The sequence below is a fragment of the Anguilla rostrata genome, chromosome 13 (genome assembly GCF_018555375.3).
Source record: "Anguilla rostrata isolate EN2019 chromosome 13, ASM1855537v3, whole genome shotgun sequence".
Taxonomy (NCBI): domain Eukaryota; kingdom Metazoa; phylum Chordata; class Actinopteri; order Anguilliformes; family Anguillidae; genus Anguilla; species Anguilla rostrata.
The window spans coordinates 19,626,912-19,645,137 of NC_057945.1; the positions used below are offsets into that span (position 1 = coordinate 19,626,912).

At 43.0% G+C, this 18,226-nt stretch overlaps 2 protein-coding genes and 1 non-coding gene across 10 annotated transcripts; all 3 read left to right on the top strand.

Moving 5' to 3' along the window:
* Positions 1 to 496: 496 nt before the first annotated feature.
* LOC135237596 (tumor protein D54-like) lies at positions 497 to 12,101 on the top strand. 8 transcript variants are annotated; one of them, XM_064304885.1, is made up of 11 exons: positions 497 to 584; positions 914 to 1,162; positions 2,206 to 2,244; positions 2,925 to 3,031; positions 3,140 to 3,288; positions 4,959 to 5,006; positions 8,423 to 8,524; positions 9,454 to 9,480; positions 10,102 to 10,143; positions 10,553 to 10,601; positions 10,802 to 12,101. In XM_064304885.1, the coding sequence occupies exons 2-11, from the start codon at positions 1,144 to 1,146 to the stop codon at positions 10,889 to 10,891; spliced, it is 672 nt and encodes a 223-aa protein (XP_064160955.1). In that variant the 5' UTR covers positions 497 to 584; positions 914 to 1,143; the 3' UTR covers positions 10,892 to 12,101. The 8 variants fall into 8 exon arrangements, with proteins under 8 accessions (XP_064160955.1, XP_064160954.1, XP_064160958.1 ...); XM_064304884.1 differs by having other exon boundaries at positions 570 to 811; XM_064304888.1 differs by lacking the exon at positions 9,454 to 9,480 and having other exon boundaries at positions 570 to 811.
* Positions 12,102 to 12,827: 726 nt separating this feature from the next.
* On the top strand, positions 12,828 to 12,899 carry trnae-cuc (transfer RNA glutamic acid (anticodon CUC)). Its single transcript has one exon. It is a non-coding gene; the product is annotated as a tRNA-Glu (tRNA).
* An 841-nt stretch (positions 12,900 to 13,740) lies between these two features.
* On the top strand, positions 13,741 to 17,519 carry LOC135237812 (pancreatic progenitor cell differentiation and proliferation factor B-like). The gene is made up of 5 exons (XM_064305299.1): positions 13,741 to 13,921; positions 15,639 to 15,732; positions 15,961 to 16,038; positions 16,397 to 16,493; positions 17,128 to 17,519. The coding sequence occupies exons 2-5, from the start codon at positions 15,678 to 15,680 to the stop codon at positions 17,228 to 17,230; spliced, it is 333 nt and encodes a 110-aa protein (XP_064161369.1). The 5' UTR covers positions 13,741 to 13,921; positions 15,639 to 15,677; the 3' UTR covers positions 17,231 to 17,519.
* The last annotated feature ends 707 nt before the right edge of the window (positions 17,520 to 18,226 follow it).

Here is an 18,226-nt window from a genome sequence, read left to right on the forward strand (position 1 = left end):
TCCCTAAATTTAGATATTTTTTGATTTGGCCATTTGCCTGTTTCCACATCTGTGTTCCTCTGGATATTATGGTTCCTTTCCACAGTCCAAATACATGCAGGTTAGGCTAATTGGAGAGTCAGAAATTGCCTGTAGGTATTAGTGTGTAAGTGAATGGTGTCTGTGCCCTGCGATGGATTGGTGACCTCTCCAGGGTGCATTTCTGCCTCTCGCCCATCGCATCCTGAATAAGTGGGCATAGATGATGCACAATAATCAAAAAAATTAATGGATATACAACAATGATGTAATGCTGCAAACACAACTCTCTAAATAATAATAGTCTCAATCTGAAACCAGATTCATGAGTGTTCATGATATGTCCAGAGGGTAATGTGCCCATATGATTGTGCCAGGTGAAAATCATGTCAAAAGAGCAGTTCTGGGCTAATATTGGGCTAAATGGACAAGTGTTGATGATGATGATGATGGGGGGGGGGGGGCGAGTAGGGTTGGGAGTGTCAAGAGTTAATGGACGCACAATGTCATGTGACACAATTCTCACAGGACACCAGTATTTCGTTTGACGCGTCATATCTGTGCCAGTCCGTTCACATTTTTTCATTTTTATTTCAGTCCTAGTTGAAAGCAAAACAATATGTGCCAATTACTCTGTCTTGTAAAAGCTAAATCAAAGATCAAAGCAAAGATTTGATGTTGCATTGCGGTTGTTTTGGTTCACATTATTGTTCACAATAAACTGGGGGGAGAAATACCCTTATTTTAGATGCCCTTCAATTGAGTTTAAGTATGGGTGTACTTGTCACAAAATGTATGTTCTGGAGATCCATTAATTGTATGACTGATTGACTCATTTGTTTATTTTCACGATGACCTGATAAACTGACGGTTTTTTTTGTTTTGTTTTTTCCAGTTTAGGAGATTTCTGAGGAACCCCGATAACGTCGTAGCTGTGCGCCGGAACCAAGAGGCTAATTTGGAACTCATCAAACCGAGCCGTGGCTCTTGTTTGGGTAGTCGCTGGCGGGGAGAGGTGGTTCTGATACAGCTAGCGGGAAAGCTGATCCTGAACTAATTGCCCTTGCACTAGCTCGCTAAATTGGAGTTGGAGGAATCTAACGTTAAGATACTATATCTGACGATATGGAGTCTGCAAATCAAGGTAACCGTTTGATTTAGCTGACGTGATTGTAGTGTTGGCTAGGTGTAACGTTGCCCCCGTCGAGCTTCTAATTCAATATGCTGTTAACGGGATGTTTTTTTTTTTTTAAGGCTGCTAACATGTTTAGTCAACTTGTAATATGCCACTTGGTAGTTTGTTGCTCGCCAGCTATCGTCCAGTGCCTGTCGCACTCCTACGACCGGGAGCATATACTTTCAGAAAACGCATAGGAATAACGTTAGCTAGCTAGTTATCCAGATACCGTTATCTAGTCGGGATAAATTTCATAGCTCATTGATGGCTGGAAAGGGAATATAGCTGACCTATGCCGTATGATAGGTAGTTTGCTTTGCTATATAATTAAGTCATGTTAATGGATTTGCTAGAGGTCACGCGGCTCGTAGCTTCTTTGTAGGCAACTTGGCTAATTTTAAATTTGCTAGCTATTTTTTAAAAAACGAGTTCAGTGTCACTGGTAATAGATTTACGTAATTTACCTAGCAGGCTCATTACGTTAGTTAAATTGTTTACTCTAACGTTATTTATTACCTCTTACCTAACTATTTGCGTAAATTAACTTTTTGCGTTAGACTAGTTAACTTTATTTCTACAAACTAGCTATCAGCATCTATTTTACTAGTAGGAGGTTAACTATGGCAAGTCAGTTAAGGTTAACTCGCTAAATAACCCGACATAGGTAACTAATCTTAAATTACATCAGTAGTTCGCTATCCTAGTGACGCTACGTTTATGGTGCGTATTTTTATTTTTGTATTCTGGAGCGAATGAATGTTTGCGTCTCTAAATGTTATGAGGAAGATGATTTGGAGGTATAGCTGTAATGTAGTGCAGTCAGCCAGTTAAATTAGCTGATGGCTGTCATCAGTAGTGGTAGCCATGTGGTGGGATTAAAATAATCCACATTGTTTTATGTTTATAAACTGGTTGCTACCGATCAAATTTTAGTTTATGGTACCAATATTTATAATTGACTCCCGCTTGCTAGCTTTTTTTCTTCAATTTGACCCTTTTTTAACTCTTAGTAGGTGGCTGGTCCTGGCTGACATCCCCGCGTTTAATGCGTGAGTAGGACATTGGCTAGCTACCTGGTTTAGCTTGATAATTGACCAAATTGTCCTAGCAGCATCCCTACCTACCTAGCAATGTCAGCAGCTTCTCCTTGCCTGCCAGGACAGGCACTGTATTTGTGACATTTAACCCATGCACATTTTATAATTGATCTCCCTTATCATACAGTATTGGCTCTGGAAGTGAAGATATTGTCTCTTTGACTGGGCAGGCCGTACTGTTTTCAGTTGTCCTCATGAGACAATTTAGCAAGTTAACTAACGTTGACAAAATCATTATACCAGTTTAACTGGAGATATGACATTCTGCTTACTAAAAACAACAATTTTGTTAGAAGTCATTGGCTTTTATTGAGTCGGTAGCACAGTACTAATCTAGATTTCTAAATACTTCTCCATAAAATATTTCCATCAAAGAAATTTCTGTCTGAATGTTAAAGGATACACACAGGAAGTGATCTTATCCAAATAATTAAGAGTTGAAGCCGTGTGTAACAGCAGCTATCTTTCCACATCCTTATCCTGTACTATAAACTCCCTCACTTCCTCCTTTGTTTGACACACACAGTGTATTACCCCTTTCTCTTTTTTCTCTCTTTCTCCCTTGCTCCCTCCCTTTCTGTGTCCTGGTGGGGATTTTGGGTTAGATATTAACCTGAGCTCTCCCAAAAAAGGCCTTGGGGCAGACCCTTTGGATGCAGACGTGCCAATGGAAGGGGCTGTAGGCGGAGCTGGCCTGACCGAGGAGGAGACTGAGGAGCTGAAACTGGAACTCAGCAAGGTGCCAAAGATGGATGGAGTTTCCATTAAAGAGTGGGGTATGGGGTTTTGAGGTACAGGTATGAAGCTGTGCGGTATCTCTAACAGTGGCGCTCTTCTGTGTTCTCAGGTGGAGGAGGAAATACTCACCTTGCGGCAGGTGCTGTCGGCGAAAGAGCGTCATGCGGGTGAGCTGAAGAGGAGGCTGGGCCTCACCCCCCTGAGTGAGTTCCGACAGAACATCAGCAAGGGCTGGCAGGATGTTCAGACCTCCAATGTGTGAGTACCTCCTGTGAAACACACACACATGCTCACCCTCCACACTCTAGCAGGTGAATACTTCATGTGAAACATAAATGAATGATATTTAGAGGAACAGCTGCAGACGCCTGGAAGATACGCTAATGCTTTGTGGGCTTGTGATTGGTGCTTGGTTCCTCAGTGAATTCTCATTGCTACCCTTGTCCCACAGTACCAACAACAGGGGCATCTTCAAACTCATTCATAGATGCACACACATACACCTTTCATCAGGTGCTGTAAGCTGCCAAATAACAGGGACAACTAGAAAGCTGGAAACAGATGAAGTAGGTGCATGCTCAGAGGTTACTAGAGGTGGTTTGAAATTGTATGTCAGTTGTTTTTTTCATTCCTGTAGCTGTGATTGTAAACACACAGTCCATGCATACATTCAGCACATATCTGCCATGGAGCAGGGAGACATCTCTGGGGAAGAAAAAACAAATTACTCCTGGCATCAGGCAAATACCATACAAGTGCTCTTTGTTGTCATGTATCACGCAATAATTTAAGTTTAGTTGTCTTTTTGATCAAATAAATGCACTGTAATAATACAAGACACCTTACTAAATAATTTATTTTCTGTTGGTGGGTACAGAGTGGCAGGACGCCAGTGTGCTATTAGTGAGTCAGACCTGGACTCACAGTTTGCCTGGTTTGCTATAATATGTGTAATATAATGTGTGTGTGAGGTTTGTAAATATGTATCAATTCTGTGAACAAGCCCTTTCTTCTTGATGGCAGTGACAGATCTGGAATGTGAAGGGGATGTAGCACTGAGCAGTATTGCCTTTCCAGAGACTGTTAACAAATGGTCTATTGAATAATCAGAGGGCTAGGTCTATATTTTAACATTTATACTTCTCAAAGATCTCTGTACTCTTGAAGCTTACATGTTATAAATTTCTTCTTCTTATGGATATTCAGGAAGACGTGTAGCCATGGATAATGCCAATGGCAGTGTACAGTATTACTTGTCCTTGGCCATGCTTCTGTGAATATTCATAAACTGTTACATAGCATTACAAACTCCTGTTACCAACTAGGTCCTCCTTAAATAAGGAAACTAAGATGGTAAGAATTGTGGAGTCACCAGTCTGGTTAACATGCATAATCTCTGCAGTTATTCACTGGGGAGATGCATTCTGTGTGACTTCCTGTTTCAGCTACTTTCTGAAACAGTTGTGGTGGAATAATCAATTCTGCAAGTGCAGGGTTAGAATTGTAAAGATCAAGCAAATGCTTTGGGTTATATCTGGGCCAGAGAGTATTTGGCTGCCCCCCTGACCCCATGCCAGGTGACTGTCTGCAAGGTAAGGTGTGGAATGTCATGTTGTGAGGGGTGTGCAGGAAGCTTGGCAGCCAGAGAATGTTCCCACTGCTGGCCAAAAGAGGCCCCACATCTTCACCCCAAGATGAGACATTTAAATAACATAAAAATAACAGATTTGAGTCTGGAGGACAAGCAGGTTTGATGGTTTTGTGCTGTTGTAAAAATGGATAAACAATTGTTGTCCAGGTGCTCTTATAATATATATATAATTCTGCTCTTATAAGACCAATCCCTTCATGACTGCACATTGTGAATGACAGCCATGCCCCCCCCCATTCCACAGTTCTGAAATTAACGTCTTGTTGTGTGTTTGTAGTTATCTTACAGCCTCTGCAACTTTGGAGGACATAAGCCGGTCTGAAGCGTGAGTTATTAAACTTGTTTATACTCGTACATTTTTTTGTTAATGGTTGATTAAGATTTGTATGTGTGTGTGTGTGTGTGTGTATGTGTGAGAGAGAGCGACGGAGAGAGAGAGTGACAGAGAGACAGAGTGAATGGTGAATGTAGGGGGGTTGCTGGTAATTATCAGTATTATGGGGCTGCTGGAGGGGTATCTGGGGTTTGCTACAGCGAGAGAGCAGTGTGGATTGGTCCTGGAGAGCCAAAATCCTGCAGGATGTCTTATGGAGCGTTGTGCAGTATGTCTTATGGAGCGTTGTACAGGATGTCTTATGGAGCGTGTACAGGATGTCTTATGGAGCGTGTGCAGGATGTCTTATGGAGCGTTGTGCAGTATGTCTTATGGAGCGTTGTACAGGATGTCTTATGGAGCGTATACAGGATGTCTTATGGAGCATGTACAGGATGTCTTATGGAGCGTTGTGCAGTATGTCTTATGCAGCGTGTGAAGGATGTCTTATGGAGCTTTTGGTTGGGTGTCGTATGCAGCGTTGTGCAGGATGTCTTATGGAGCGTTGTACAGGATGTCTTATGGAGCGTTGTACAGGATGTCTTATGGAGTATGTACAGGATGTCCTATGCAGCGTTGTGCAGGATGTCTTATGGAGCGTTGTGCAGTATGTCTTATGGAGCGTGTGAAGGATGCCTTATGGAGCTTTTGGTTGGGTGTCGTATGCAGCGTTGTGCAGGATGTCTTATGGAGCGTTGTACAGGATGTCTTATGGAGCGTTGTACAGGATGTCTTATGGAGCGTGTGCAGTATGTCTTATGGAGCGTTGTACAGGATGTCTTATGGAGCGTGTGCAGGATGTCTTATGGAGCGTTGTACAGGATGTCTTATGGAGCGTGTGCAGGATGTCTTATGGAGCGTTGTACAGGATGTCTTATGGAGTATGTACAGGATGTCCTATGCAGCGTTGTGCAGGATGTCTTATGGAGCGTTGTGCAGTATGTCTTATGGAGCGTGTGAAGGATGCCTTATGGAGCTTTTGGTTGGGTGTCGTATGCAGCGTTGTGCAGGATGTCTTATGGAGCGTTGTGCAGGATGTTTTGTGGTGCTGGAGCATCATACTTTTGCGAAGAAACCACTTGCTGCATATTTGTGCAGTCCAGGGATTACATTTGAGTTGCTAAGGAAACAAGAAAAAAAATTGCCATAGGTCTCAAGGTGCCATATTATTGTACTAAACAGCAACCTTACAGCCTCTAACGTTCATGACATAGTCTTTTGACAATGCAGTGCGTCCCTCAGGCATTACACTCAGGTAATTAGTAGGGGTCTTTCGGGGTTTGTTTTTGGATGCACACGATTGGCCAGGCTAGGGTAGAGCTGCCAGACTCCAATCCTGCAGGGCTGCCGTGTCTACTGGTGTTTGGGGTTTTGCCAGCACTTAAATCCACAGTGATTTAAGTCACTGATTGGCTAAAGAGTCAACACATATCTTGTTTCCAAGGCCTTAATTGGCTGCTGATTGAAAGAATCCCTCTGAAACCATGCATACGCTGTGGCTTTCCAGGCCTAGAGTTAATCCTGCAGATGCTGTGGCACACCAGCACTTAAATTGGATGGCCCTTGGTTATGGTTTTGAGCCAATAGGAATGCGGAATTGGGTTTGGCGAATGTTGCAATGCATGGCATACTAGGTGATGCAGTAGAGGTCAGCCAAACGTTGGGGGGGGTGGAAGGTTGGAAGTTGGGTGGAACTGGTTTAGGCTCTCCCAGGGTGAGTCTAATCTGGGGATTATGCAAGTAATTCCCAAAGGGGGAGGGAGGATCAGCTGAGAACCTACAAGGATTGTGTTACATGATTGGTTGGTATTTCAACCAATCTGCTGCTGTTGCTGTGTCTAGGACCTTGTCTGCAGTGCTGTACAGTTTGCTTTGTTTCAGCGTGTTGTATGCTGTTGTATGGTTCCTCTGAGGTATTCCTTAATCAGCTGCAAAAATGCTTCCATATATCTGCTATGTGCTGGGTTAAAGCAACTTTTTAAAAACCACTTCAAAGTATTCACTTTATTCCTATGGTCTGTGTGCACATTTGAAACATATTATGGATAAATAGTACTACAAAGGTATGTGTGTGTGCACGCATATGTGGTAGTGACTGGGCTGGTGTGTTTGGGCTTGTGACTAAGCTGGTGTGTGTGTTGGGGAGAGGGTAGTGGCTGTGCGGGTGTGTGCACTGTCACTATATTAACATAATATAACACACAGGGAGCCTGAGTTTGGATGCAAAATATTTTTTTAATTATTTCATTTATTTCGTGAATAAATTTATCAAACACCCATGTGAAAAAGTTTTCCTAAATAATTGGTTGCACCACCTTTAGCAACAATAACTGCAACCTAATGCTTCCAATATCTTGATATCAGTGTTTTACATTGCTGTGGACGAATGTTAGCCCGCTCAAATACATTTTCCCAGCTCTGTGGAGTCTGTGCTTGCAAAAGGCTAAGGCTGCATTGTAAAATGCAAAGCTGTACTTGGATAATCCAGTTAGCACAACTTTAGCTCAGTATGCAGACTGACTCAGCAATTAGGTTAAAGGAGGCTCTAAATCAGAGGACAGCTGTGCCCTGCTAAAGTTTTGATTATATTGAAAGTGATATGATTATATACATGCAGTGTGTATGTGTGCGTGCATGCATGTGTGTGGTGAGAACCTACTCCTTCGGGTGCAGTGATGGGAATTCTTTGTGCGTTACATAATGTGATTTTTATATATGTGTCCCAAAGATGACTTGAATCTACACAAAAGCAGCAGAAAGGTTTTTGCCTTTTGGACACAGACTTCTGTTAGCATACCACTGCTCAGTCCCACCCACAGCACTGGCATGGCTAGAGGTGTCCAAAACGCAGCTCTGTTTTCACCCAGACAGCTGTGTACCCCCCTCTCTGCATTAGTTCAACTGCATTATTTTCTAGGCATACAATGTAGTGTATTGCCAAAGAATAAATGGCAATCAGTGAAAAACATATGCAAAAAAGATTTTAAGTCAGCAGTAGTACTTATATTGTCATTAATTTGTATGTATATTTTAAATAGCTATCAATTTAGGATTGCTGTATTGAATTTAAAACTTGTATCTGGTGTAAATGGTGCGTTCACTCCTCTTGTCTCCTATTTCTCTTCTGCTCCCTCTCTCTTTACCCCTCTCTTTTTCTCTACCCCCTCCTCTCTCTTCCATTCCCTTTCTCCCCTCATTTTTTATCACTCCTTTTTCATATGCTCCCTTTCCTCTCTCCCACTCCCCTCTCTTTCACCATCCCCTTTTCTTCTCCTCTCACATTTTCATTCCCTCCCTCTTGCCCCCCTTTTTCATTCCATCCACCTCCCTTACCCTGTACCCCTCTATCCCTCTCTCTCTCCCTGCAGGTATAAGAGAACTCAGGAGACTTTCTCCCAGGCAGGTCAGATGACCTCTGCAGCCCTGTCCAGTGTGGGTACAGCCATCAGCAGGAAGCTGGGAGACATTAGGTACTGGCCCCACCTCCTCACTCTGATTGGCTGCTTACAAATAGACTCAGTCTATCATCCAAATTTACATAGACTGAGCCCATGTTACTACTGTTGGGGTAGTGTGTATCGGAGCCTGACTGAGATGATACCGATTTTCAAGGGGAAAATTTCACCGATTACCAATATGGCAGCTGATATAGTGATTTTTTTGCGCTGCTATGATGATGCAAAGGTACTTGGAAGGCTGCTTTCTTAAACAAATAACTAATTATTTGTTTATTTATAACTAACAATAAATAATTTTATTGACATTATTAACATTGTATCAACTAATTTTACATTGAACAATGTGACCTTTGTAAACATCAGTGTGTTGAATGTCAATAAATTACTGTCCAAAAATGCCAGTCAATTATTGACACATAAAACAAGAAGCACAGCTTCTCTGCAACTCCTGCCAGGGTGTCCTCAATCCTCATAGATGTTCCCTATTGTGCTAAAAACAAATTCACAAACGTACATCTTAGTATTTGTTTATGTTTAAAAATACATTTACTGTAGGCTACAAATGAGAGAAAACGAGCGGAGGTCCAACAGTAGCCAGCCGACTATAATTTGTGATAAATAAGCAGCAAGTTATCAGTCATCTGTGTGAAGACCCTCTGCATCCACCCATGGGCCGCTGGGAAAGCGATGAGCAAAAATGACAGTGAACCGTTGGTTCAAAATACTAATATCAGTCCGATATGTCAGTCGGGCTCGAGTGTGTTTGGGTAATAGAGTTGGACAGGTTTGTATTGCTGGTGTGGGTTATGTGTTGTACAGGCCTGAGTACAGTAGTGCCTGTGTTGTGGTGTCAGTGGTACCTAAAATCCCCCCCTTCAGCACTAAAGCCTGCTTCTACTCACCCTCATCTCTCTTTCTTCTTTTGCTGCACGCTGGTTCAGAGCTCTGCCTTTGTCAAATTCCTTTGGGTAAGACATGCTTCTGTTTCTGTATGACACTCACGCCTCTGTTTTTTGATATGAGTGCAAGGCCAAAGTGTTGGTTTGAGCTCCTGGATGGCAGACACAGAAGGGGCTCAGTTCAGTGATGCTTCCAACATTCAGGACTGGGCCTGGCCCTGGCCCTGGCCCTGTGGGCAGCACATCATTAGCCATAGTGTGGCAGAGGCACACTGTTGATCAATAGCACCTCCTCTGGTCAGTCACCAGTAGTGCAGTGTGCACAGCCCTACTGGGGGACTGCAGAGAAGAAATAAGTAGCTGTTGGCCATGCAAGTTTTAAAGCACACATTAGCATGCAGCCTCCCAGAACAATGGAGGATGCTGCAGCCATGGAATAAATTAACAAATAAATGTGGCTATTGTAAATTGGGGGGAAGGTGTTTTATACCTAAACTGATAATCCCTTGACCCTTGATGTCATAGTTTTACTTTGTTGTTATCACTACCCCCCCTGGTTTCATGTAGTGACACACTTGCAATAATTAATCTTTAATCTCTCCGGTGATTGTGTGGCTTGAGGCACTGTCATTTGTGGTGCTGCTCTCCTTAACGCTCACCTCTCTGTTTCCCCTAATGCTGTCCATGTAGCAACTACTCCATTCGGCACTCAATAAGTATGCCCACTATGAGGTAAAGTATAATGTCAGCTTTTAGTAGTGATGGAGAGAATAAGGCTTCATCCACCCCAGAAATGGATGGAGCAATACATTTGTGTCAGTAACTCTCAGATTTGAACTCGTCATGGTGTTTTGCTTTTGAGAGTGAAGTCTTTTGATTGGTTCATTTTATCATGGCTCCACCCATTCTGGGGTTGGGAGGTCTCACCTTCCTCATTAACCAGTAGTTATTTTTGTAATTTTAATGCTGGCTTGTTTTCAACTGCTGTGATGTTGAAGTTATTGTATGATTGGATATACAGTATGTCTTTCCACATTTCTGTATTTAAGTCCTTTTTTTGCATTGGCAGGCATGGGTTTTGTTGTATAAGAACAAACTTAGCAAACCAGAAACAGTATTATAAATAACTGTTCTTTTGTAGGAACTCCCCATCGTTCAGGTCCTTTGAAGACAAGGTGGATAACCTCAAGGTAAGTTCCAGCATCTCCTAGCTCACCCTAACCATACACACACACACACACACACACACACACACAAACACACAGCATCCAGGCTGGACACCAATATTTCAAGGAAGACTTGAGAATAAGAGAAAATAATTGTTCAATAATTAACTATTTATCTCCTCTCTTCCTCTCCTCTCTGCTTTCCCTTGTGTTATGTACTGAAGCATAAGATGGCTACCAGAGGCCAAGGGAATGGAGCTGAAGCCACCTCTCCCATTGGAACAAGCTCCTCACAGGACCATGCCCCTTTCTGAAAAGCCATGCCCCCTCTGGACTGCATACTCTATTATGAGTGCACCATGACCTAGATCTCAAATCCCTTGAACCCAACATTCTTGAGGGCCATACCCCCCTCCCCCACCCTACCTGAACTCAGTGCATATTTCATCTCAACCTAAGCTTGACTGCAGAATGTCAGAACTGTAAACTGTTAAAAATAAGTTAAAAATCAATTTTGTATGATGAACTATTGTACATAGCTTTGCAAAGTCTTTTACACACATTGTATCTATGTAATGTTGACTGTATAAATATCTATTTATTTACATCTGCCAGCAAGAGTTCAGGAGAGTCTAGGGTGGCCATACCCAAAGCCAAAAAAGAAAAAAGAAAGTTAAAAATATTTCTAGATTTTGTATGTGTAATGCAAACTATTGTGTTAAACAAATGTTCTAGTTACATTTATACACAGAGTACATTGTCAACTAGTGAGAAACATCACTTCATTTGAATGTGGCATTCCGTTATGGTCATCGCCTTACAGTTGAGGTGGTCCTTTGAAAACGTGATGACATTCAAACGACACATTCTGTATATGCAGTTTGGTTTTCATTCCTGGGGCCTGTAGGATTACTGAGTTAGCTGGATAACTGCACTGAGTTAAACCTGCAAAAAATAGTAAACAGCACTGTTTATGTCAATCCAAGTTCTAGATTTGGGAAGGTTCTGGGTTTTACTCAGTGCAGTTATCCAGCCAACTCGGTAATCCTGCTTCATGATACTGGCCCCAGGCTGGGCAGCAGTAGGTTAAAAATTAGACGATGTGCTCTTGTGTCCATATGAATGTAAGTAAAATGTGGGCTGTCATTTTTTAGAGGATAGTTCTGTAACTTATGCGTTACCCCTCTTTTGAAGAGAGAACCCCCCATTTGAAATGATGAGGAACAGGAGAGGTCCTTGTGCTTAGTTTTGTATGCATATGCTGTCAGTCATTTGCTTTCCCGGTGCCACACAAACTGTCATTTATAGCTGCTTATGTCGTTTAGGAGTAGGGGGCATCAATAAACAACCGATGGCACCCGCATGTTAAAATGTTACATTACGCACATTACCAGCCTGTAGAGCCTAGGAATTCATACTGAACAGACATTAAAATACCTTGCAAAACCTATAAGGCCATTTATTCATGGAATTGTGTTATTTTACTTTTTATTTTGGACTTAAGAAATAAAGGACGTTTGTGAAGTTTGTCCTTTTTGGTGTGAAAGATGAAGACCGGTGGTTCTTAAAGGCAGACTGCAGGATTTTATACTTGAAAATATTATAAAATAACCATGCTAAGGCATATCTATGATGCACTAGCAATCTATGTATTTACCTAGTTTCACCAAATTCCTGAACCTTTTACCTGTATTTGGGACGTTTCTGGGCATGGCACTCTTTTCTGTGTAGGGAAGGGTGGGTGTGGCTACAGAGCGTAGATGCAAAAAAGCCTAGATACAGTAAAGCAAAAATAACTAGTCAACCTTGGAATTGCTTTTCCATGGTGGCATCAGTTGAAGTTCGCCAAGGGATGAAAATCGACGCAGAGTTGGCCTGTTTTCTGTTGGACCTGTAAGTACTTTTAGCTACCTAGCTGTGTAAGGCAGCTATATGCCTGAGGTTGAGGAGCTTTTGTATTGAATTCTGTTCTGCCATCGAGATGTCTTTCTCTCTATGGGAACTGTTGTTACTGTTCTGGTTTCAACTTGGCTAGATCTAGCTTGGTAATTCACCAGCGTATATTTCAATTGGGAACTGAATTGCATGCTATGTGTAGCCAGCTTCACTAACAAAATTGCAAACCAATTCCCCGTCCTCGTCAGGGTTCACTGGTTATAAAACGCATTATAAATTGAAATCTTTCAATAATTTATTTCTAACGCTGTACCTCAGGTATACAGTGAGATCCATGATCACATAGCATGTACCTCCCTGGTGGTCTAGTGGTTAGGATTCGGCGCTCTCACCGCCGCGGCCCGGGTTCGATTCCCGGTCAGGGAATGAGAGTTTTTTTTATTTTTTTTTAACATTTTTTTTATTTTTACATACTCAGTGGATGACAAATAGAAGATAATTACTGTATTGTCCACCTGGGAATGGAAATAGTCGAGTTTCATCGAATAGTTTCATTTGAAAATAAACTATGAGCACTTCGAAAGGCTTTACGCTATATACAGAATACGTACTGAACTGATTATACTGTTTCCAATTTTGTTTCAAATTGCTATTTAATGCTGTCTTTGAAAATGTAGACGCGCTGCACCACTTCTGGTAGTTCTCCTTCAAGTACCACAAACACAAAAACGTGTAGGCATTTGGTGAAATTGCCAAACGCACCTGTTCATCCTTTCATTACATATCTTTACTCTGAGAAATATAGGTTTGTCTACAAACATCAGTACATCAAGCTCACACAACAGACTATACACACACAATTGTGTAATATTAATGTTTTTCACGCAGTCTTCTCGTGTTTCACGCAGTCTTCTCGCGGAAGATAAATTCGTAAATAGAACATACATCATATTTATCTATAAATAGTACCCTACATTATACTTTTATGCGAACAACAGTTTTATTTTTGCATATGGAAATGAATTCATTGTAATATGCTGCATTTTGTTTAACAGTAAAAAGGAAAACAGGTTAATAGAGATTACTGACCAAGCTTGAAAATGTTTTTTTTTTTTTGGTCGTAATTAAAACAGTTGACCTTCGTTTTGAATTATTGTTCCAGTATGTCTTGTTTTGCTCGGTGAGTCAGTCGCTCGGAGACAGGAATCGAGGAAAGGGCCTGGTCTCGCCCTGCGTATGATCTGACGTCACCGCATCATATAAATCCTGTTCAGTTCTGTAGACAGTGCAGAAAGAGCGTTCGGCTGAGACCAGAGAAGGACGTGGAGGGTTTTACCCAAAAATACTTTTACAAATGGGCCCCGTCGCCTAGCGTTTAATACTCTCACTTGAGCCTTGCCCTATGAGATCTCGCACTTCGTGCTTCTGAACATCCAGCACACTAAAAGGTGAGTTTTTGTGGCGAAAATTAAGAGTGAATGACCAGAAGCTAACGTTACCGTTAGTGTGGCTGAAACAAAGATGGATGTCTTGTTTGTTAAAATGGAGGAGGGGGATGAAATGACCCAATGGAAGGCAATTTCTACAGGCAACACATTTCTCTTGGCTAAGATGTCATGTCCAGCTGAAATGTGGATTTGTGGAAATTGTGGCGGTACTACCTACAAGGGAGGACTATGAACCAGCTGATATAGTTAAACATAATTTATGACCAACAACATCTTAACAGTTTTTTTCTAATATCACGTTCGTTTATGTACCCTCCCGTTTTATCCTCATTGACCCAAGCCACCGGCGTAACGCAGACGTTTGTTTTAAGCAGCAGATGACATGTCAATAAAGTGAATTGCAGGCACTAACGTTAGCTTACGTGAGGATTTCACTAGCACCATCAATTTCAGTTCTACACCCAATCAAAACTGTTTGTCCAAAATGGTAAAATGTTATAAGATGGATACACCGTCCTCAATGATGGCTGTTTATGACTAATTTCAGACAAATCAGTTTTAGGCTAACGCGAAGCTCACCTGTCGAAGTTATTTGTTATTTTTTGTTTGTCTCCTTACTTTTGTACAATGTTATGATTGTCGTCATTCATCAAGAGAAATGTATCGAACCATGTCTCTTCGTCCGCCATTAACGTTACAAGGTCGTAAATTTGAGGCAAGACCTTGGCGATTAAAATAACGTTAGTAACGAGTATGTGTTTACGTTATTTCACTAAATCTAGCCATGCTAGCTAACTACTGCCCGCACGCTTGCATGCAACACCAGCACGTGAGCGTTCACATCCAGATCTGCTGTCCAGTTTTCTACATGTTTTTCCTTTCGAAATGTCTTTAACATTTTATTCCGTCCTGCTCCACCGTAGTCGCAGGGGAGTCCTATGTAATTCGTTTTATCTGCCTATGTGGCGCAGAAGGGTATTAATGTAGCGGCTCGTGCTGTCCAGGTTTTATAACCCCAGTGGCCATCTGGAATGGCGTCCTGCTTCTTCAAGCCTCTAGAATCCTCTCCAAAACTGTAAATGTTTTAAAGGATCTTGGTTAACCTGAGGTCATGTTGCTCTGATGGTCGTGGTGTAGTCCTTTCCCAAAAAAATGCCAGTGACTCCCACAAAGTATCCTTGTGCCATTATTAATTATATATATATATATAGCCTATATATATTCAGTGAGGAATACTGTATAATGTAATTTGTACGTGGTACGTGAAGATATAATGGACATTAAATTGCATTTTAATGTTTTTTTTTTCCTTGAGATGTTGTGGATGACCTGTAGGTCAGTGGATACAATGTTGCATGTGTGTGTCCTCTGGTCTCCAGTGTGTGGAGGCTGCGCACATTGCAGGGTTAGTTAGGTGAAACTCGACCCTGAGTCCAGCTGTTCTGTTTGGCCACGCCCCTTCTCCATGCCTGCATTGGAATGCGACTGTCTGTGCTCACAGGTCAGCCCTGCACATGTGCACGTGGCCTGAGGCCGGCTGCTGGGTCCAGCAGGCCTGCTCTAGACTGTGACCCCCTCAGCAGCTGAGCAGGCCCTTGCTAAATGAAACTAGTGGCACCGATGCAGGCAGCTGTCTGCTTGTGTCTGGTTTTCCACTCTCTTCATTCTATTGGTGTCTGTGTGAACAACTGAGCAGATATTCTCTGTTTCTCTCCAGGGTTTTCCATCTGCATACTGTTGACTGAAGCTCAGAGTAATGGCAGCAATTCCATCCAGCGGCTCTCTTGTGGCAACCCATGATTACTACCGAAGTGAGTGATCTGCCCTGTTGTGTAACATTGGTTATTGGTTTTGAGTCTGACTGTGTGTGTGTGTGTGTGTGTGTGTGTGTGTGTGTGTGTGTGTGTGTGCGCGCGCGCGCACATGTCCCTCTTGTCCTCACAATTTGGGGCAATTTTTGCCACTGACATTGAGTACTAAAGTTTTAAGCTGTCGACATTTTGGGGCCCAGTCCAGCCTGGTTTCTCTCTGTCTTTCAGGGCGCATAGGGTCCACCTCTAGTAACAGCTCCTGCAGCAGTTCGGAGTACACTGGGGAGGTCATTCCACACCATCCCGGTAGGTCCAATTCTTTAATGTGTTTGGAATGTTGGGACAATTGATGGGGTCTTTCAAGTGCCATAATAAGGGTGTTTTTGTTTCAATGGCCTGAGGTTAAGCCACACCTTATCCTGCCAGTATCTTTACCTGGTATTAGAGGGGGTGTGGCTGATTGGCACAGGGCCATGTGCTAACGGGAATAGGGCCTGTCTTTGGCTCATGCCTGTTTCATGTTGAGTCAGTCTATGATTAAGCCAGTATTTCCTGTGTGTGTCTGTGGCCCCGAGCAATTGTTAGGATGTGGGATGTTGCCTGGGTTTTTTGCAGCCAGGTACACTGCTGGTTCTGACCAGGTGGGTTCCGGTTCTGTTCCCAGGTCTGCCTAGGCAGGATTCGGGACACTGGTGGTCCAGTTTCTTCTTTGCGAAACAGAACCAGCCAGGTGTGGCTCCTGGGACTGACCTCCAGCAGAAGTGAGTGCTGTGAAATACCATCCTGATTGACCTGCCAATGAGTATGACCTCATTGGCAGGTCACACTCACCTGTTCTCAAATGGCTTTATGATTTCCTGGTACTTGCTTCCTCCAGTTACCATTACTCATTTGGCTCATTAACTGTATACACCATTCACCAGATCACATGTAGATTAGGCCACAGTGAAGCCGTTCATGTAGGAGACATGAGAAAGGTCTTCAGCTGTCGCCCTTGAGCTTATTTATAAATGTAACGTGTCAGGTCATGTAAGTTAGCGGGCTTGCTGAGTCATTAAAGCAGAAACGGGCACTCCAGGTACCTCCAGTTGGAATTCCCCACCTCTGCTTTAGCTGTTGGCCCCAGGGGGTCAAACTGCAGACTTGTGCAGGTTTTTCTGGGTTTCTTGCTATCAGCAGCTAATTTTGGCCTTGGCTGGTGGACTGTTTAGCCAGTCGCAGACTCTAGCATTTAACTCCTGAAATGCCCCCAAAACCAGCGGACACTGCAAGGTTTGAAACACCTGCTTTATTGGCCCAATCTTGCCCCATTTTCCTACTGGGTGTCTGAATGAGGGTGGATTGATGCCTGGAGAGCTGCTATGACTGATGCGTCGTCTTCCTCCCTGTTTTTAGGGTGGTCAACATGTCCAATGGCCAGGTGACATGTGTTGCCCGAGAGATGGTGAAGCGGCAGGTGAGCGAGACCAACGACACGGGAAGCGCCACCCCCCCGTGACTTCGGCCCCTGCCCCGCCCCACCCTGCCAGCCCCGCAGGACGACGCTAGGAGACGGGGGTGCACCCCATTTCTTATTTTTGTACATTTATAGTAGAAACAGGCTGCTGTTTGTGTGTAACTACTCCTATTACCATTGATGACCAAAACAGAAAACCGAAAAAAAAGTTAATGTGATAACACTTTTTCCATGTGTTTGTAACACAGTAGTAGATGTGAGCCTTTTGTGCACATTTCCACTTCGTCACCCTTGCTTTTTGACGATGAATAAAGTAGCATCGTGCAGCCTACTCATTTGTCTGGTGCTCTGTCCTGTACTAACTGAATAAGTTACTTTGACAGCAGGTATTTGGTGGCACATCGTTGCTACAGTGCCTGTTCCTGTTCATGGATATTTGTTGAAGTGTCTCGGTTTAAGTGCTCTGCTCAAGAGGGCTGCTGCAGTGCCGAAACCTTCGAGGCAAACCTGCGAGCCCCTGCTGCTCATTGGAGGTGTAAACCCAGTGTCCTGACGGGAGGTCACTCATTTTAGACTCCAGCTTTTGGTCGTCAGGCTGTTGTGCTGAGGTTTACCGTCAACTGTCTTGGCTGAGGCGCAGTTCATGGCCGACACAATCCTCTCGGCTGAATTGGGATCAGGGTGTCTATTTTTGGGGAAGATAAACTGTTGGCTGGGGGCAGCTCATTCTGTGGCTCAGTTTTCCAGATCGGAAACTCATTTAAATGCCTTTCCCACCCCCCTTTCAGCCATGGGAAATATTTTGCTCAATGGGAAGACTGATGCCTTGCCTGGAATTCAACCTGGGGGTCCTCAAGTCTCACTCTGCTGTCTGTCTCTCTCTCTCACACACACATTCTGATTCCCTCCTTTCTTGCATTGGTGCAGAAACTCTTAGACCCAGTTTTTGTATTTATTTTCTTGACCATTTCATTTTCATTTAGTGGCTGATTCACTAAAGTACTGATGCAAATGAATAACTGAGCAACATTTCCAAAC

Excerpts from the sequence above, each read along its gene's own strand:
- LOC135237596 (XM_064304885.1), top strand. Across the intron at positions 8,525-9,453 it reads AGGAAGCTGGGAGACATTAG|AGCTCTGCCTTTGTCAAATT; the intron begins GTACTGGCCCCA and ends ACGCTGGTTCAG. Across the intron at positions 10,144-10,552 it reads ATAAGTATGCCCACTATGAG|GAACTCCCCATCGTTCAGGT; the intron begins GTAAAGTATAAT and ends GTTCTTTTGTAG.
- LOC135237812 (XM_064305299.1), top strand. The coding sequence starts at position 15,678 with ATGGCAGCAATTCCATCCAGCGGCTCTCTTGTGGCAACCCATGATTAC. Across the intron at positions 16,039-16,396 it reads GGTCATTCCACACCATCCCG|GTCTGCCTAGGCAGGATTCG; the intron begins GTAGGTCCAATT and ends TTCTGTTCCCAG. Across the intron at positions 16,494-17,127 it reads GGGACTGACCTCCAGCAGAA|GGTGGTCAACATGTCCAATG; the intron begins GTGAGTGCTGTG and ends CCCTGTTTTTAG.